Source organism: Delphinapterus leucas, chromosome 16 (genome assembly GCF_059928025.1).
Source record: "Delphinapterus leucas isolate spDelLeu-1000000601 "Yukka" chromosome 16, BTC_Dleu_Yukka2, whole genome shotgun sequence".
NCBI classification, from domain to species: domain Eukaryota; kingdom Metazoa; phylum Chordata; class Mammalia; order Artiodactyla; family Monodontidae; genus Delphinapterus; species Delphinapterus leucas.
In genome coordinates, this window is record NC_143144.1 from 54,707,864 (window position 1) to 54,729,622 (window position 21,759).

Below are 21,759 nucleotides of genomic sequence, written 5' to 3' on the forward strand. Positions count from 1 at the left end.
CTGGTTAGTCTGACCTACCTCTACTAAAATTAGATTTTCCCATGGGAAAACTATCTAATTGCTTCACTAAATGCTAAATAAATCAATATATTGTAGTGGGAAAGCATAGCAGAAAATGCAACTGTCTGTGAAGTTATTCCCAAAATATTGTTTGTTTTGGTTTTCAATTTGTCAGAAAATTAATCTATCCCTATGGCAACCAACAAAAAAAAATTTTACAGACTGCAGGCACTGTCCCTACACATTTAAATTCATGGGAATATTCTTGAAAACCCAGAAGGGTCTCTGGACTAGAAAAAGCACATCCTTTTGACCTAGACATCCAGCTCTCAATGATCCATATGTCTGTTGCTTCTGTTATATTTTCTGCAACATCCTTGTCTATGCTGCCTGTTTTCTGAACTCCCACAAGGTGAGTTAATTATGGGAGGAGCTAGCTACGTCCAGGTGTGTGTGTGTGTTGGGGGGGGTCCAACTGTAAAAATTGTACTGTTTACACAAACCCAGAAGACTTGAGCTTCCTTTATTCTGATAAAGGTCTATATATTCCTCAAAGCATTGGTCAAACTTCTGTCCCAAAGCTTATCTGGTATGGAGTATGTATTTTATTTTATTTTATTATAGAAATCCATTTTTAATTTATTTATTTTACTTTTGGCTGCATCGGGTCTTCGTTGCTGTGTGTTTTGGGTTTTCTCTAGCTGTGTGGAGCATGGGCTACTCTTCATTGCAGTGCGCAGGCTTCTCATTGCGATGGCTTCTCTTTGTTGAAGAGCATGGGCTCTAGGTGCGCGGGCTCAGTAGTTGTGGCATGTGGGCTCAGCAGCTGCGGCTCGCAGGCTCTAGAGCGCAGGCTCAGTAGTTGTGGCGCACGGGCTTAGCTGCTCCGCAGCATGTGGGATCTTCCTGGACCAGGGCTCGAACCCGTGTCCCCTGCATTGCAGGCAGATTCTTAACCACTGTGCCACCAGGGAAGCCCTGGAGTATGTATTTTAAACTCTAAAATCTAAGGAGCTTTTATTATGAAATGAAGATGTGTCCTTAGAGTAGTGATTTTCAAAATAAGAGTTCTGTCAAGGGGCCTCAGCTGCTGACACAGAAGAGCAGACAGTCACTGAAGAGCAGACTGCCACTGAAGATTTGCTCTTTTATGTACTTTATATATTGGCCCTCCATTTGTACCGAGTATTCCAAGGTTAAAAGAAGTTTGAAATCCATTGTTCTAGGGGAAAAAAATGAAGTGTGTGTGTGTGTGTGTCTGTGTGTCTGTGTGTGTCGGTGTGTGTATTTATCCCAGGAAAATAAGCAGGGACCATTGTCCTAGCTTTAATTCCTACTGCATATATATATTCATATATATTTGACATCAGGGAGGTTTTTTTTTTTTTATTCCTTAACATACACCTCAAGTAGAGATTGTCATGGCCTTTGAATAAGGCACAGAAACCCCTCAAATAGACTCACAGATGTGATTAAACTTAGTATGAAACTCCCTTTTATTTCACTTCTTACCACTCTCTGCTCTCTCTCAGCTCTCCCAGTTACCTCCCACGATTACTATATGGGGCAGATGAGAAGTGAGAAAAAGCTCTGTTCTCACCTGGAATTTGCAGCCCTGGTTCTCCTATTCTAGCCACATGTGGAAGCCTTAATGTCATGCAGACATTGATAAGGACCTTTAGTCTTTTCATACTGAAAACCCATCTCATCTGCTGCCGGTCAGTGAACATTCTTCCCAGCGAGGCTCACTACAGAGATGAGGGAGCCTCACGTCCCACCTGTCATATTACACGACAGTTTTCAGCCCAAAGCAACACACCTGTAGATACTCTAGTGCTGACAGACACTGATAGCCTTGGGATTCTTTGCCAAAGAATCAGTTCCCCCTGGGAATATAGGTCACCTAGGAAAACCGGGTGCTGTATGCTGTGCAATGGGAAGAATCTACCAAGTATCTCATATGAAAACATTAAAATAAGGGGGATTCCACTATCCAAGTTATGTTGCAGCAAGTCTAATGGCCACTAGCCCCCAGTACTGGACTGCTGTCACATGAAAATAGTTAGGTGGATTCTTAAATCAGAGAGTTGGCCTATTCACAGATATATCCACCTTTGGTTTTGGTTGACCCTTTCAAAATATGGTCATCTTTAAGATAGTCCACAAATACAGTCTATGGAGGAAGAAGTTGCTCCAAGCAAACGTTACAGAGATGCAACCCAAGCACATATATCAGGAGCTCTGCTTCCAGCTCTAGATCCAGAGAAGCAAATAGGTATCATCTCATCTAATTCACTGGTAGTGTTTCCTGGAGTTCTTTGCTGAGGAGGCTGTGAGATAACACATCAGAGCTTAGGGGGCAAGTACATTATGATTGATTACTGATGACTGCTATGGGTGTGCAGAGGGGACTTTATGGATTATTTGTCATCTCTGCTGTAGAGGCTGTGCTAGGATTAGACAGCAAGGCAAATCCTTGATAACTCCCTGCTTCTACTCTTCTCCCATGCTATATGTTCACAGCAAAGGTATTAGGTGGTGGCAGAATGTGTGTCTAAATAGAGGAGATTTTATCCTGATTGGATTTATATAAATGTTTGGCCAGTTCACTAAGGAATCAGTGGCCTCATTTCCTCATCAGCACCTGTGTCACCTCCACTGACATCTGCCCAGATAGAGTTATAGCCTGGCTGTCATTTCAGGATGCACCATGTGTAGGTCCCTTGAGGGACCAAAGTTGATGGGAAAATTGTCATATGCTTTTGCTATCAAATTTTACCTTCCAATAGTATTCAGCTCTGGTAAGCACTCTTTCTACCTTAATCTATTCTCTCCCTTCCCCACCCCGATAAATTGTGGCCTTCGGCCAACATGTAATATTTCTTTTCAATCTTAGGCCCTTCTGTTTTAGCCTGGAGAGTGAACACTGATATGTGGGAGCCTGTGCTGGGTTTAATTTGAGACTTTATCTCCATTTGCTCATCTGGGGTGGATTCATTCATTGATCCCACAGGTCCTCCTGCAAGGCTGTAGGAGTGTAGAGTTGGACTGCTGGGACGGAGATGATGGGATGCCCATCATTTATCATGGACACACCCTGACAACCAAGATCCCCTTCAAGGTAATGCTTCATAACTTTCTTTAAATCAGATCACAAAGAGTCATTATCTTCATTCGTCATTTAAATGAATGACTCTTCCAAGTTATACCTTAGGTTGGGAGTTCTTATCCTGGGTCTTAAGGCTTCCCCAAATTGTGTGGGATGTACACATGTTCATTTTCCTAGGAGTTGATCTAGAACTCTCCTTAGATTCTCATTTGACCAAAGTTTAGTAACCATTACCTTAAATTAGTTATCATGTAATAATATTGTTGAAATTTTTACATCATAAGATGATATATAAAAGGCAGGGTCTGTTCTCTTGCTGTAGGAATTAAAGGTCATTTCTCCCGGTGTCCTGCTGACAAAGGCCAACATCATGTGTCAGGAGATGATTAAATGACATTATAAAGTAATGAGAATTGATTCCACCTAGGGAGATTGGCCACCCAGGAAGACTGGTTTCACTGTATTATTATTGCAAATTCTAAGTAGTTTATTTGTTCATTGTGCAATTACTATCCTCATTCAGAGGGTCTTTGGCTGTAACATCATTTTTTTCTGAACCGTGGCTGGGCTGGAAGGAATTTTCTTATTTCTGTCTTGTACGTGAAGATGGTGGCTAAAATGCATTTTCTTTTTAACTCATTTTCCTATTCAGCCCTCTTAAAACTTTTTGTACCCTATATTGAGGGAAGGAGTAGTTGATAACTGTGTTTACATACATGCATAAATATATGTGAATATGTGATACATGTCTTATTGTCCCAAGTAGATTTGATTATAAACTCCTTGAAAGCAGGAAAGTATCTTACGCCTTATCATTTTTGATGCTGTAACTAAAACAGTGTCTTTTACTTATACTCACTATATATATATATATATATATATATATATTTGTTAAATTCAGGATACTGATAGCTGTTCCTCATAGTATGTGAACAATACTCAATATGAATAGTTTAATGTACTTATAGAAAATAGCCTGTTGCTTAACTTGAAAATACATTTGAAAAGATAAAAATCACTTTGGCCAGAGTCTTCTGCATAAACAGTTTAGACGCTTTCTGTGGCTGTAAATGCCTTGCCTTTTGACACCTTGGGCAGATATCTGAACTCTCATGAGCTGTTTTGGCTCTCACAGGAAGTGGTTGAAGCCATCGATCGCAGTGCCTTTATCAACTCTGACCTCCCCATCATCATATCTATTGAGAACCACTGTTCATTGCCTCAGCAACGAAAAATGGCAGAAATTTTCAAGGTAAGGTATCAGCTAAATGACGGGATGGTATCTTGGCCTTTGTCTTGTGACTGTTGTTGAGCTTAATTTGGGGCCACTGTGGACCACACCACAGCTGGACCTCAGCTGTGAAGCACGTACAGTTAAGGTCCCTCAGACCTGAGAAATAGGGATGCCCTGGGAGTTTGGGCTCTCTCTTGAGTGGTCCATCTTTTCAGCTGGAGTGATAGAAGCACTGTTCTGTGGTCTCCTGAGCATTTCCAGAAAACCTTCGGAGATAACAAGAGACCAACTTTCCAACACTTTTGGTACCACAAATCAGGGATGCCAGGATGTCACCTGTCAGTTGTATGTGGAAAAGCTGAAAATATCTCAGGGCAAATAAGTCAAATCTTCTTGTGGCCCAACTTCATAGATGGAGATCCAAGGTGGCGAAGAGGTTAGACTGGCCAGAATAGTGCTGTTAACCCTCAGCTCTTCCTTATACAAGGGAAATATAATGCAGACAGATTTAAGGGCAAATACGCCATTATACTTCTTCCTTCCTCCACTGGTAGAGGTGTTTATGGGAATATGGCTCTCAGTGGGAGGGAGGGGCATGGCTAGAGGGAAATGTCCCCAAATACTAACGTCAACAAAACTAATTAGCCTTTCATGTTGCCTTTTCTTTGCCATCATTTAGAATAATGGTCTCTAAACTTTTTTGATTGCATACCCCATCAGTAAAATATACCGTGTATTCCTGTTGTGTGTGTATTGACTTATTCATAAATTATATACATATCCTACTTATTAACATATTTTATACATTAATTAAGACATGCAAAAATAGAACATAAAAGAGAGTAACATAGAAAGGATAAAGTAAAGAATAACTTTTAAATACTATTATTTATTAATGATACAAAAACCCTTTTGCTATTATAAAAAAATTTTTAATAAACTTATTTATTTATTATCTAAATTTTTAGTGGGAGTAATATGATTAAATACACTTCATTATTTTGGAAATTTTTGTGATCACTGACTTGAATGTCTGGTTTTAAGTTTAGTTTATTATTTCAATATTTGGCTTTAATGGCTATAGTAGCTGATAAAAATGCCTTACAAAGATACCTGTATCCAGATGGAAAAGGGATGTCATTAACTGCACTTGCTAAATCATGGTACTCATTTCTCAATTCCATTAATGAGGCAAAGGTTCTTACTGGAATTTGGCTAGACAATTTATATGTTTCCTGGTATCAGTCAGCTTTTCTTATAAACTAATTGAAAAGGTGTTGCCTTTTTTTTTTTTTTTTTGCGGTACGCGGGCTTCTCACTGTTGTGGCCTCTCCCTTTGCGGAGCACAGGCTCCGGACGCACAGGCTTAGCGGCCACGGCTCACGGGCCCAGCCGCTCTGCGGCATGGGGGATCTTCCGAGACCAGGGCACGAACCTGTGTCCCCTGCATCGACAGGCGGACTCTCAACCACTGCGCCACCAGGGAAGTCCGAGGTGTTGCCTTTTATATATATATATATATATTTTTTTTTGCCTTTTATATTTTTAACATAAGAGTTCAGACTCCAGTAAAATCCTTCATTTAGAGGATTTTTTAACCATTAGAAAATCTGCTTCCAGGTAGCCTGAGTGTGCATACATAAGAGTTTTTATGTTAACACACATTGTTTCCTACAACAAAATCACATCACAATAGAAATATTTTTAGACAGCTGTCTTTACTCTTTCCAGAACACAGATTTTATCTAAAGAGCAAATACGTTCAGGCTTCCCTGGTGGCACAGTGGTTAAGAATCCGCCTGCCAATGCATGGGACACAGGTTCGAGCCCTGGTCCGGGAAGATCCCACATGCTGCAGAGAAACTAAGCGCTAAGCCCGTGCGCCGCGACTACTGAGACTGTGCTCTAGAGCCCGCGAGCCACAACTACTGAGCCCGCGTCCCACAACTACTGAAGCCCGTGCTTCTAGAGCCCGTGCTCCGCAACGAGAGAAGCCACCGCAATGAGAAGCCCGCGAACCGGATCGAAGAGTAGCCCCCGCTTGCCGCGACTAGAGAAAGCCCACGCGCAGCAACGAAGACCCAATGCAGCCAAAAATAAATAAATAAAATAAATAAATTTATTTTTTTTAAAAAGCAATTACTTTCTCACTCCGTGTTAAAACGTTACCCTTATCGTATAGGAGCAGATTAACAGGGATTTTATCATCATCATCGTCGTCTGGTAACAAAGTACAGCTACCCACTATAAACACAGAAAAAGTACGAAATTTTAGGATACTTTTTTTTTTTAAAGAAAATTGTATAACTGAGAATACTCCTTTAATTTACTGCTTTTTCCTTACATAAAATGTGAGCTTCTATATGTTGTAAAAGATTTTCATAATCACTTTTCATCTCGTTACAAAATATTTCAAAGAGAAGTCTTTTTGTGAAATTAACCACATGCCGCCGCCAAAGCACCCAAACTGTCATCATCTCAATAAGCTGTTAGCAAACAAAGATGTGAGGGACTCACCTTTGCTCCCTCTGCGTCAAGAGATTCCCTCCTCGTCCCTCAGGGACCTTCATGAACAGTGCCTGACATACAGACTGAGGGCGCCATTTTCAGTCTGTACGTTAAGCACAAAAATTCCATTTTGTTCTTTTTTTCATTAAAAAATAACCAGCAATGGAAACTGACATGTTTTCTACCCTCACCCCAAATGGGTCGTCCTGTGCCTTCCCCCACCACCCACCTCCTTGGGGGATACACATTTCCCTTTGAAGACCAGTGCTTAGAAAAACTTTATGAGAATGGTGTCTGTGGTTCTTTATACTCAGTGGTGACAAATTCTCCCTATTATTTTTCATTTTTGTCCCCACTTCCTACCTACTTCAAGGTTTGTATCCTTGTGACTTCTTAGCCATGTCTGGAACAGACCATATTCTACAAATCACAGCCTCTAACTGAATCTCTTTTTCTTCTTTAGTACATCAGACCCCAGAGTATTTTTCTAAATAGTTAGAGCTGGGCCCCCCTGGAGAGGGGCCTAGACGCCTCCTCCTGGCCTTCTAACCACTTCCCTTCTTTCCAGTAAGAAACTATTCAGGGCTGGGGGGCGGGGGACACACGGATACAACATCTTTCCTAGTTCCTCTTCCTAGGATTTTTAGAACAATTCAACTGGGCTGAAATATCTAGCTGATGATTCAGGTATAGATAAAGGGCATTGATTATTTGTTTTCCTTTATTGTTTTCAGACTGTGTTTGGAGAAAAGCTGGTGGCTAAATTCTTATTTGAGAGTGATTTCTCAGATGATCCAATGCTTCCCTCACCTGACCAACTCAGGAGGAAAGTACTTCTCAAAAATAAGAAGTTAAAAGCCCATCAGACACCAGTGGATATATTAAAGCAAAAGGTACTGTCTTATTAAAGAAGTTATGAGTATGCTGTGTGCCCAGAACAAAGAAATTCATGTCATTCTAACCTTTCAGATGACTGATGGGTAACCAGTTTTTGAAGATTCAGTTTCCTTGAATGATACATTTGATTTTTGGCTTTCCACTGAATAGACTGATAAATACTCTTCCCACTTACATAAAATTTTATTTTGAAAAATTGATGTAGAATGTACCTCATTATTTAATTTATTCTGAGCAGGATAATAAGTGACTCTTGTCTCTGGGCCTGGGCTTCACCGCTGTCAATCCCACAGTGGTCGCTATAGTCCTCTTTAAGAAGAGTCCCCTGTCGGGAGAGCACTTGGACATGGGGTTATGACTCCTGAGGTCAGTAGTAGAACCCCAATAGCAGCAGCCCTGTGCTCCCAGCATGGAAGTTGGCACAGTGTATCACTGTGGCATATGGACCCCAAGGCACTTCTGTACCTGCCTCACCTATGGAGATCTAGTCCCCGAGCACCACAAACTTGCCTATATAGGAGGGCCCTCAGCCCAAGGATCTGTGAAAAAGTCCAGGTCCAGGACCACTGAGTCCATATACCAGGTTGAACTTACTCATCCCACAGACTGACAGCTGCCAGAACTATTTGTCCTATTTAGGAGAGCACTGTTGGCCCTGAAACACCACTTTTGAAAATTACAGCAACCAGGAGTTGCTGCATGAACCTCAGCCCCCCGCAGGACTAGAATGGTGCAGCCCCGGCAGCGTGGACAGTCCAAAGTAAAACTAGGTCATGGCCTAGAGCTTTTAATTTCTCTCTGAGCATCACCTCCCAGCCTCCAGGCCCTACTCCAGCTCTGCTTTAAGTGGTTCCCAGAGAACAGATGGATTCTATGAACCAACAGATTTGGAACCTTTGTCCTAAGTCATTGATTAAAAAATGTCAAGTCGAGCTGTACAGCAGAAACCAACACAACATTTTAAATCAACTATACTCCAATAAAATGCTTTTTTTTAATTTCAAGTCAGATTGAGTCAAAAGTCCAGTTTGACCTAGTTGAGTAGTCTATCTGGAACAATCGTCAAATCTTCACTTCCATTAAGAATATTTGGATATTCTTCCATCTGTGGATATGCTTGGATTTGTGAATCTTAAGACGTGATTTCCAGAAGTCAATGCTCAGGGTCTGACAGCACAAGGACCGTGAAACCATCACCTCTCTTAATTTGAACTTTATACCTCAGTTAATACAACCTAGAACTGTTCTCACTGTTTAAATTTTTTAACGCCTACCAGGCTCATGTTGAGTTTGTGGAGAGCAAAGAGTTCAGTTATTTTTCACAGGACTAAACTTATGCCTAGTCTCCCCATTTTTCCAGGTTTACAATTAATTTTAAACTTTTGTGTAGCAAGAGTCTCACATTTATCTCTGTTAAACTTGCTCTTCTTGGTTTTGGTTTGTTGTTATAGCATACAAGGTTCTTTGTGGATTTTGACATCCGTCATCTAATTATTTATTAGCAGTTTTCCAAATTGTGCCTTCACCCAAGTTGCCCTTGAGCCGGACGGCCAAGTGGAGAGCCCTGTGGCCCTTCTTGCAGGACCTCCCTCAAGTTTAGGTGATTATCACTCTTGTCTGGTGCTCTCTTCTCTGAAGCCCAGACTTCTGCAGAATCTGCTTCAACCTCTTTCTTTATAGAATAGAAATTGAGATCTAGGCATTTATGGGACTTTCTCCAAGCCACCCAGTTCATAGTGGCAGAGCCAGGATTCTGATTCAGGTCTTCAGGGAACACCTTGTCAAAGACAACACAGAAGTAGGATACGTTGATAACAATCACTGGGGCATTTTCAAAGACACAGATTCTTAGGTCCCAAATCTGCCCAACTACATCAGAATTTCCATAAGGAAGACTTGGTAATCTGTTTATTTAAAAAATAATTCTTATCCCCCTGAAAGTTGGAAAATACTGCTTATCTGTTATTTCCCACAAAGTGAGTTACCTTACCAGCAAAGTCCAAAGAGGTTACTGTGTGGGAGATTTGTTCTTAGTAAACCTATGCTTCTTCTTGCTAATCGCCTCTTTATTTTCTGTGTTCCACAACCAAATAATCCATTCTGAGATTCTGTCAGGTATTACTTTGACACTTTCTACCATACAACTTCCACAACTTACCTCTTCCTCCTTTTGGAAAAATGGGACAATATAATCCCATTTTCAGTTTTTTAAAATCGCTTCCAGAGCCCCGTGATTTCCCAGGGACTACTGACAGTCATATCTGCAAGACCTTTTAATTGCCTGGCAGGTTGTGGGTCTGGACCAGGTGATCTGAGTTCACACAGGGTTGGGTGAATGCATGCCAGGAGCTCCAGTGTGCTCAGACCAACCCTCCAGCTTAGAAGGTCTGGGCTCTTTCTGTGCAAGGAGCTCACCCTCAGCAAGGATGCACTGACTCCGAGCAGGATTTCTGAAGCCCTCCATCTGCCTCAAGCTTGTGCTAAGGCTCTTGCCGAGGATCCTTAACTATACCCCGCCAGATCACCAGTATTCTACCCTTGGTCTCCTGAACTCCAACCTGCTAGACTCAGACAGTTCATGCTCAGTGACAGGTGCTGTGCTAGGGGCTGGGGGAACAGAGCAAATGAGACATGGCTCCTGCCTGGACCCATGTGAGCCAGTTCTTCACCTGACACCCCACTCTAACCCCCGGACCTATATCTGAATCGCTTTTATCAAGGGCTGGGGTCCTGTTCTTCTGCCTCAAAATAAGTAGGATATGGCAAAGAATAAGGAAGTCAGCTCTTGGCTGGCACTGGGCCACCTGTCCCATACTTCCTGCACTGGGGGAAGTACCTGAGCGTCGAAGGGACCTTGACACTCCACCTTCTGACATTTGCTGGTAGTGGGACTTTGAACGGCAGCACCCCCATTATTGGTTCTCAAAACCTTCTGTCGGGGGCCCACCAGGCTCTTGGCATCATCATTCTCGGTACTTGGCTCCACCCTGCATTTTTACTGCAGGAAGGCCCTTTGCTTATCCAGGACAGATAGACTTGCTTTTGTAGCTCACTTGTGCCTAGAGCAGATTTCCCAAAGCTTGGAAGAACGCTACTCCTGTGAGACACTCTGAAAAAAGAAAAGAAAATTTTCCTGGCTAAATAAGTGTGGGAAATGCTGCACTGGAGATCTTTGAAGGACCGTGATGTCCTTTAGCATATTTAATGAAGGCTCTATGAAACGCAGTTTCTGTAAGATGCTGTTTTTAAACTTCCATTGTGTTTTGTGGTTACTGTAATTCTCATTTTTTTACATAACAGCTATTAACACGCATGGAGCTAGTGTTCCATAAAAACGTTGAGCCTAGACAATGCCCAGTTATCTGGAGTAGACTGCATGTAAAAGATTTATCTTGATATCAACATAGCCTACATTGTATCTTCCTTATGTATATATTTTTATTATAAAGGTAATATAACCACATTTCAGAAAGCTTAAGGAAGAATTATTTTAAAACACATAATTCCAAAGCCAAACACAACTTGTATCACAAGGATTCTTAACCTTAGTAATATCCACAGACAGAATTAAGGGGATCCATGAAATTAGATGAAAAAAATTAAATTTTTTTTTGGCTGCACCATGCGGCTTACAAGATCTTAGTTCCCCAACCAGGGATTGAACCTGTGCTCCCTGCAGTGGAAGCACAGAGTCCTAACCACTGGACCAATAGGGAATTCCCGAAAAAAAATTACATCTTCATTTTCACTAACCTCTAGCTGAAAGTTAGCCTTTCCCCTGATTATAAATGTAGGGAACAAACCACAGTAAAGTTGGCAGCATCTATGTCTCTGTCACCAGTAGAAATCACAGATGTTTCATATTATATCACAGTTGTTGCTAATATCTCCAAGAATTATTTATGCTCATCACTATTTCAGAAACGTTACTTGACCTACCATTATATATTTTTTACTATGTTAATAAATAAACATATATTCCTATAGCACACATTTTTTTAAGATTTAATAACTGTATCAACATTCATTTTTTCCTTTGTAATCTTATGTATTTTGTTCTATGCATTTAAAATATCATTCTGAGAAGGGACCTTACCTCACCAGACTGCCTAAGGGGCCTGTGCCATAAAAACAGGTCAAGAATCCCTACCGTATTAACATTTAATAGCTAGCCTTTTATGCACATCATTTTATATGATTATAATCATTATATGTAGACAGAGTTATTGAACAAAGGATATAGAATTATATATATATTTACATAGATACATGTATATATGTATATGCTTACATGTATAAATATTATTTATATCTATACACACATACAAAATTCTGTATCCTTTGTTCAATAAATACATATCACAATTATTTGTCAAGTCTTATTCTCTCAAGCAGATACACCATAGTTTACTGACGTCATTCCTCTATTGTTGGACTTTTAGGTTGCTTCCTGTTTTTAATTCACGCAAGTAACTTTGCCTATATGTTGGACTATTTCCTTATGCTAGGCTCCCAGATTTATATTTATTCTTGTGTCCTGTGATATTCCTTCACAGTAATTCTAGTCAAATGTAGAAGCACATGACCTCCCCGATAGCACACATCAATTTTCCAGAAATCTCTAGGCCTATTTTGTTAATCTGACTGACGGTTCAAATAATCTGACTGACGGTTCAAAGGTCTGTTGAAAAAACTTTATTTAAATCAAACTGTTCTTTTAGTCTCGTCCATAGGGATTCTAACATTTTTCTCAAGGTCAAAGGTCTTTAGATAGTATTTTAAGAAGGGGGAAAAAACCCAGTTTCTTAGCAGAGATTTACTTTTCCAAAATGGATGGGCTGATTTGCTTCTTCATCATTTGGGATTGATGGTGGTTCTCTGAAGCACCCAGGTTTCTCCTGGCGGGGTTGTCCTAGGAAACCTGGATGGCTGGGCACCACATACGGAATCCTTGTGATTGTTTCCTAAAGGCTCCTGGATTCCTCCTGTAGGGACGTTAACATTCACTTAAGTATTGACGTTGTGCTTTAAGTGACTATAGAGTTTTGGGGCTTTTCTCAAATAATCAAAATAGGTTAAGCCATTTTTTATGACTGTGGTAAGCCTTAGGTGGTCATTTGGTAAGCTATAAATGAAAGTTTAGTAGCTGGGCATCTGCAGTCTTTAATTATTGATATGTTACAGGCTCATCAGCTAGCATCCATGCAAGCTCAGGCTTATAATGGTGGCAGTGCCAACCCTCCACCTGCTAATAACGAAGAAGAGGAAGATGAAGAGGACGAATATGATTATGACTATGAATCCCTCTCTGACGGTAAGAAAGCCAACCCTATGCTATACGCAGGGAAGTGCCTGGAAGATTTTTCTACTGGGTTTTTCGGGTGTCTTTTTTTTCTTAGCAATAGACTTAGCAATAAGTCTGTTGCTCCATAGACCAAAAATACCGGTTGTTGTAATATTATCTAAGAGTTTCTGGAATCCTGCTGCTTAGCAAGAAGGACCAAGCAAGGAAAGGGATTCTGTCAGCCACTACAGACACCACTCAAGGAAAGAATAGGAGGGTGTGGGAAGCAATCCAGGGGTTGTTCCTAAATTGGTTTCTAGAGGAAGAGGTGGAATTACTGCAAAGAGACCCCATTCCCACCCTTTCGGCATCTGGTGTAGCGGATGCTCTTGGCAGGTATTGTAGACGAGGGCTGACTCTTTTCTCTCCCCTGTACCACCTGCAGGGGGCAGCATCGCGTTCCTGTGCCCTCTGCTGCTCCCCTTCACTCCCCGCCCCCCTTCCCTTGTTCTCACATTACTAAGCCAACCAGACATTTCCTTCTGACCCCACCAAAAAGATATGGGTGATGGCTAATGGTGCAATACAAAAAAGTCACATGAATGATGTTACTTACCTATTAAAGGTGAAGGATTCTTCTTAGGAGATAATTAGGTTTCAGTTGTGTTTCATTTGCACTAAATTAGTGTCATTTGCTAAAGATTGCAAAATGTTTTCTCAGGTACCACTGCTGATGGTAGACTGTTTAACTTTGGCAGCTTCTGAAAGACAAATATTTAGTAATGAAAAGATACCAAAGTTCCTGTTTATTTAAACGTTATATATGTGACTATATTACTTCTCTGTAGGATATTGTCTTGTTAATATGCAGATATGCCCAGACCAGCAAGCGTTTACCACTTGCATTAAGAGAATCAAGCTACACTCCTTCAAATATCTGCTTCTCACGCAGCACGATTGTCTCCTGGTCGTGTTTGGTTTTGTGAGCCTCCATCATAGCCAGCAGCTACAGTCCAACCCCTTTCTGCCCCCAAATACAATACTAGTCTCTGTCCATGTAATATTTGTCCTTAGTAATTGTTGATTGCTTCATATAATCAACTAAAAGCCAATGTACCCGACCTGAAGTCCCATCAGATAACACGAGGGCATATTCTCTAATGGGGAGGTCGAAAGTGGGAGAAAATGGGAAAGAGTCAAGGTCATTTCTTGTATCCTATTCCTCAGAAGTCGTGGGAGTATGAATCTTTTTATATTGACTTATTCCTCCCCGTGGATCTCTACCACAGTCATGGTAATGTTGTTTCATAGAACAAATTTATTTGATAAGAAATGAAAACCACATTTAAGAAATCAACCAAATCCAGATGTTATCTGCCCCTGTGAGAAGTTAGTGCTCTGGAAGATAAATTCACTCTCTATCATAAAATACTTCTGTGTTTTTTTCTGTACTTTTGAAAACAGGAAAGAAAAGACTTTTCTTAATTATTAGTAATAGTAGTATAGGACGTTTTGATATGCAGATAACAAAATGCATAGGGAAGGTGGGGGAAGGAGCTTTCTGATTTATTTTCAGTTAGGAGGGTAAAATTTAAACCCTACCCCACTGAATCTCTAGGACAGTTGCACGCTTTTTAAAAACCCACATGTGCTGGGGTGGGGTATACATGGAAAGCACCCTCAGGTTCTGCTCCAATAGACTGTGAGACCTTGGGTCAATGTCTTTTCACCACTCTAGACTTTAGGCCCCTCAGAGGCATAATGGGAGGATTTTGTCACAGGTTGTCAGATGTTCTCCCTTCTAGCACTAACATCTATGATCTATGACAGTTAATTCCAATACCACCACATGATAATTTCCCATTTCATTAAAAGAGTCCTTTGACTGGCGGATTCCCAAATAGGCCTTGTAGTTGATTATGCTGGGACTTATTTAAGCTTACCCTATTAAGGCTTCCTGATGCTACTGTTAAATGCCAGACAGTCTTGCACTTCCGGCCATGGTTTGTGGTGCCGAGCTCATCCCTGCCTCCTTCGCTCAACCTTACTTTCTCTGGCTGAGATGAGAAGAAAACAGAAACCTGCTTGCTAAGGGTAGGACCATTCCCAGCTTCTTAGCAGGACCCCAAACGTTTCTAAGCTTCTTGTAATGATGGATCCCTTTGAGGATGAGATGGAAGCTGTGACCAGTCCCCTCAGAGAAATAAACATGGTCTCAAATTTCTACATAAAATTGCAAGAGTTTTCACAGGTCTTCTGAGCCCCTCGCAGGCACCTCAGGCTAGAAACCCGTCTCTAAAGTCTGGGTGGCCCAGTTTATCTCTGTGACAGCTCTAGTCCTCAGTTTTCACATATATAAAATGAGCAAATTCATCTAAAACCTCTTTTGGCTATAAAAATGTGATAGTTCTGGGCTGCCCTGCTGGCGCAGTGGTTAAGAATCCGCCTGCCAGTGCAGGGGACATGGGTTCGAGCCCTGGTCCGGGAAGACCCCACATGCCGCAGAGCAACTTAAGCCTGTGCTCCACAACCACTGAGCCTGCGCTCTAGAGCCCGCGAGCCACAACTACTGAAGCCTGCGTGCCACAACTACTGAAGCCTGCATGCCACAACTACTGAAGCCTGCGCGCCTAGAGCCCGTGCTCTGCAACAAGAGAAGCCACCGCAATGAGAAGCCTGTGCACCACAACGAAGAGTAGCCCCTGCTCGCCACAACCAGAGAAAGCCCACACACAGCAACGAAGACCCAACACAGCCAAAAATAAATAAAATAAAACACATTAATTTAAAAAAAGAACGCTTTAAAAGAAAAAATGTGATAGTTCCTAGGCACAAAATTACTTCCAGAAAATCTAAAGGAAGTTGCAAATGAGGCTCAAGTATTTCAAGAACTGCTACTCTGCCTTTTGGCCACTAAGTTCTTGATGAATATTTATTCAATTAAATTTTATTAAATAAACATCAGTTAATTTTTTCCCAACCTTGCTGTTTATCTTGACTAGCTTTGAACGTGCACTAGAGTAGAGATTTGAATTTCCAACTTCATATAGACATTCTGTGACTTCGTATATATGAAGTCTAATGACTGCATGATTCTAACAAATTAATCAATTTATATCCATTTGACATAAAGTATTTTGGGGAGTATTAGGACAATCAGTAGCTGAAAATACGCAATGTGAATGTGGCAGCGTGATTAACGTTAACAATGTTTGCACTTCTTTTATTGCTAGCCTTTGTATCCCTTAATAGTCAAAATATTACATCGATGGAAGATTTCTTATTTCATTTACCTTGTAATCTAAGCTGTTGTTATTCATGCTTTGCTTCATACCTTAGTTTAATTTACCTGGCTTTTTGCCTTTATTTTCCTTACTTTTATCCCCTTTCTGATTCTGTTTTTCTGTAGCAGATGTCCTTACTGCTTCTCCTGTTCCTAACAGTCAGGAAGGTAAAGCCACTTGAACCTGACCTTGTAACTGCATGAATGTCGGCATTCTGTTTCCATTTGCTTAGGCCTGATTAGCATGAAGTTGTGACCCTCATAAGAATAAAAATGTAATTAAATGATTGATCTCGTTTATTTCTTGGCAGCCTGCATGGCCCTGATTTGGTATAAGGATATTTTGGTCTAAGCATTTGTGATCTGATGAGATAGTAAAATCATGGGTGAGAAATGAGCTTTCTTGTTTTTCGTTTTTCCTTTTAAAAGAACATAATCATGTTATATCTCTAACACCTTTAAAATCATTTTGAATAGTAATACCAAAACAAGAGCAAAGTATAAGATTATCTGTCATACTTTGGAAATTTTTAGATATATTTTAATTCCTATCCTTAAGATTTTCCCTTAATAAATTGATAGACAGTTATGAAAAAATTACTTTCCAATTAAGCATAATTGTGAAAACTGCATTGCAAATAAGTGTCTTTTTCCCTCCGGTTTTGACATTTCTAGAGGCAAAAAAAGCTAATAGCTTCATTTTAAAGTGAGAGTGATTAAATCATGCCTGCACCATCTAGAAGTGCTTCAACCACTAAATCCTCCCCAAACTTGTGTGCTGAGAGCTTCTTGACACGGTATCTTCCATAATGTTTGCACAGTTCCAACCATCCGTATGAAAATGAGCGTTCTCATTTAGATTACGTCTATATGGTACCAAAACTACTGGTAAATTAGTCTATTCAATCAAAAATAAATGTATCATTTAACAGATTTTTAAAATTATACTTCAAGCCATCATTTTGGTAACATGTAGCCAGTGCCTCAGTCTTACATTACAGATAAGCACAAGTACCTGGATATCCTTGCAATGATGTAGCCATAGCCCTTAAGTGAAGCATTCAGTTCTTGTTTGCTGAAGCCTGCCAACTCATTTTCAGACAACATTCTAGAAGACAGACCTGAAAATAAATCATGTAATGACAAACTTCAGTTTGAGTATAATGAAGAAATCCCCAAGAGGATAAAGAAAGCCGATAACTCTGCTTGCAACAAAGGAAAGGTGGGTGAATGGTTTCTGTTAAATTACACTTGGACTGTCAGTTTCAGATAGGATTTCACTCCCTCCCTATCCTTTCCCTTCACCTCTCTGCTCACTTTCCCTTAGACACCAAAGTCCACATGGTGATGATATGGGACCCCCATCTGCAATTTATAGAAGGTTAGTCATCGATTCGTCCAGCCAATACCTACTGAAGATATAGTGTGTGGCAGGCACTGAGATAGCGCAGGAGGTGATTTGGCCATGGAGACAAACATGTAAACAGTGCTTGTAGATAAGTACAAAGAACAGGGATTACTCCGTGTAATCAGAGCATGATGATGTTGAGAAGCAGACAGAAACAGGGCATTCAGACCAGGAGGCTGGTACGTTCAAGGAATTGCTAGAGGTTTTAAAGGTGTTTGGGATGACCAGGAAGATAAACAGGGCTGATTGGGAAGTGTTAACAGAGGAAGGACAACAAGAATAGAAAGAAAAATGAGATACCCGGACCCAACCCTCAAGTGCCTCACAGTGTATAGACTCTGAGCAAATCTATAGACATAGTTACAGTGACATTGTTGGACAACAAAATAATAAAATACGCCAAAAATTTGAGCCACAGAAGATACGTACTCCACTATCTGTTCATTCAACAACTATGCATTGAGTGTTCCACATTTAAGACGCTGGACTGTGCTCTGAGGGAAGATGAAGAATGAGTTAGACTCAGCCCTTGCTCTCAGAAAGCTTTTCTCTAGGGAAGGTGTTAGGACATGTATATGGATAAGATAGAGCAAGTGAAACACAGTGATGACATGAGAAAGGAACAAAGAGCTTTAGGGATTCCAAGGTGAGTGGCATATATACCTTCCCTGTAAACCAGTATCATTTTTCCCTTGTTAGGTTTATGACATGGAACTGGGAGAAGAATTTTATCTTCCTCAGAATAAAAAGGAAAGCAGACAGATTGCACCAGAGCTTTCTGACCTTGTCATCTATTGCCAAGCAGTAAAGTTTCCAGGTAAGAATAGACAGTATCAAATGAACTTATTTACAAACAGAAACAGACTCACTGACTTAGAGAATGAACTGGTGGTTACCGGGAGTCGGGTGGGGGGAATAGTTAGGGAGTTTGGGATTTACATCTACACACTGTATTTAAAATGGATAACCAGCAGGGACCTAATGTATAGCACAGGGAACTCTGCTCAATATTATGTAACAACTTAAATGGAAAAATAATTTGGAGAAGAATAGATACATGTGTATGTATAACTGAATCACTTTGCTGTACACCTGAAACTAACACAATGTTGTTGATCAAGTACTCCAATATAAAATAAAAGTTAAAAAAAAAAAGAATAGACAGTATATAACTGATTCACTCTGTTATAAAGCAGAAACTAACACACCATTGTAAAGCAATTATACCCCAATAAAGATGTTAAAAAAAAAAGGATAGACAGTATCATTTATAACATTTAAAGATATCAAAAGATTAAAATATGCTATTTATTTAATTGGGCATTGTGAATGCTCTCCAAATAACTAAATTGTGTTGCTGAAATCATTGTTACAGCATCTAATAAATATTTATTATTATTATTTGCTTTGATGCTGAGGAGAATACCATAAAATGTTCATTTTTCAGATCATATCATGTCTCTCCATTACAGTTAATAATAATAATATTCATAACATCTAATAGCTAAAATTTATTAAGCACTTAATACCAGGATTTATGCTACGTATTTGATGTACATCGTCTTAAATGACTCCATAATAATTCTATGAGTAGGTGGATTTATCTCCATTTCTAAATAACAGTCTGAGAGAGATGAAATAATTGGCCCAAGGTTTCAGAGCATATCAGTTAAGACTCTTTTGTTTGAAAGTGGCAGAAGTTACTTAAGCAAAGAAGAAATTTATTGGCTTATGTGTTGAAAAGTGAAGAGATATATGAGTTTCAGGTACAGCTTGGTCCCGGGCTTTCTCTCTCCATATTTCTCACTCTGCTGCTACCATGTTGGCTCTTTTCCCTTTGCGGTTGCAAGGCAGCTGCAGCAGGCTAACACTGCATACTTCTAGATTCAGCTTCAGTATGAGTCTCTTCCAGAACTTTCAGCATCAGTTTCATGGTTTTTCACTGGATCCTTTGCCCATCCCTGAACCAGTCACTGTGGCCAAGGACATGGCAGTGCTCCGGCTGTCTAGGGCTTAGGTCACGTGCCCCATCCCTGAGCTGGGTAGTGAGTCTCCACCCAAACTGCAAAGATCAAGGACAGAGTTTCAGTGGAGAGGTTTCCCCAGTTGGCCATTTTTAGAAGTACAAGTGAACTTAAGCTGATAAACCGCTGCCCCCCCAAAAATATGCACTTCAGTTAATAAGTGGTAGAACTATGATTCTGAAGCCTGTCTATCTCCAAAGTCCTGCCTTTAACCTTAGCACTACCCTGCCTCTCTTGTTAGGGTGTGCTGTCAATGAGCTCATCCAGATGGGGCAGCAGGAGGTGGAGGGCAAACAGGAAAGTCCATAAATATATAGAAGTCAGAAAAATTCATCTCCTTCTATTAAGAAGGATTCCCTTGTACAAGATTTCTGAGGACAGGAGAGCAGCTGGAATTGGGGGATCCGTCTAAATGTTAGTAAGCAGCATATATGAACTTGGTCTAGAGAGGGAAGTTAAAATAACAACCCTCATTTTTTTTTTATTTTTATTTTTTTCGGTACGCGGGCCTCTCACTGTTGCGGTCTCTCCTGTTGCGGAGCACAGGCTCCGGACGCGCAGGCTCAGCGGCCATGGCTCACGGGCCCAGCTGCTCCGTGGCACACGGGATCCTCCCGGACCGGGGCACGAACCTGTGTCCCCTGAATTGGCAGGCGGACTCTCAACCACTGTGCCACCAGGGAAGCCCCCAACCCTCATTTTTTTTAAGATGGTCTAGACACGGATCCTGGCTTCCAGAGGCTTATCTTAAGCCCTAGTTCTCACACTCTGCCCTGCAAATGGGACAGAGGTCCTGGACTATTGAAAAACTAGGTAATGAGTGGTCTGTTCACACACTAGAAGGGGAAAAAAAATCGTAGATGGAGCTTTCTCAATTTTAAGTTTTCTCCCATAAACTGTTTTTAAACTTCTGGTAGCTGCTACTGCTTATCTACTAGCAAATTCTGTTGAGAAGGATGAGAATAAATAAGTAGCAAGCAAAGATTTCAAAGAAATGCAAGACCTTAGCTATGTAGGTTTAGTTTCACAGATCCTGACTTTCTGTCTCATAAGTACAGTATGACCATATCTGCAGCTGGTGAAATTGTTCTTATCACGGGGTAAAATCATTTCACTGTCAAAGAGCCTCATGGCCTGCATGTCCTTCATCACAGGAACAGATGTGAAGACCACTCCATCCAAGAATCATACTCACTGCATCTCTTGTTCTTTATAAATTCAGCTGCCACTGCACCCAAACCATTCCTCTGGCTTTGTCTTTTCCTCTCAAGCACTGAGTAAACAAAGAGCACAAATTCCAAGAGATATTTGAAGTCACTATGAGAGATAAAGTTTCTGTACAGGTAGAGAATTGTGGAAGGGTCAAAACGTCATTTGGTCCAACTTTTGACTTGAGACACAGGCGAAGCATGGGGTTATTTGACTTATTTTTAAAATTCCAAGTATGCTGTTTTTTTAAAGTGTTTATATAACACACATTCTTTATAGGTATACTATATTCTAATATATTATTTTAGTAATTGAAGTTTCTTACATTTTTCTTTCCCCAAATTTATTTTTTTTCTCAAAATGACTAAATTATATTGCCAGAATCATTGTCGTAATACCTTCTAAATATTTATTGTCATTATGATTAGTTTTGATGCTCAGGAGGAAAATACCATAATGTGTTCATTTTCTTGAGCCATAACTTAATAAATTATATTAATTACAATAGTAAAAAATGTTCATTTTGCTACACTGTTGATTTTAATTTTGCTACGTTATCAATTTCAATGCATCTCACCTTTCACCATCCCAAGTCCCTTCCAAGGAGCCACATGCAAAAAACTCTTCCAAGCAGTGAGGCACCATGAAGATCATGGGTATGACCTTCCCCAGAAGTAAAGTAACTTCCCCAAGATCACAGACCTGCTTCAGTGGCAGGGCTCCACTACTCAGTGAGTTTGGCCAGGACAGTTCTATAACTTCTCTGCACTTCGGATTCCCTACCTGCGAAAGAGGCATAACAT

At 40.5% G+C, this 21,759-nt stretch overlaps 1 protein-coding gene across 1 annotated transcript in view; it reads left to right on the forward strand.

The window, feature by feature from the left end:
- LOC111172471 (1-phosphatidylinositol 4,5-bisphosphate phosphodiesterase epsilon-1) overlaps nt 1–21,759 on the forward strand; it is a 235,099-nt gene that overhangs the window by 184,172 nt on the left and 29,168 nt on the right. The window contains 6 exon segments of the mRNA XM_089897359.1: nt 3,014–3,121; nt 4,245–4,361; nt 7,586–7,744; nt 12,933–13,062; nt 17,416–17,537; nt 18,423–18,540. Of these exon segments, the coding sequence (XP_089753485.1) occupies nt 3,014–3,121; nt 4,245–4,361; nt 7,586–7,744; nt 12,933–13,062; nt 17,416–17,537; nt 18,423–18,540 (754 nt within the window).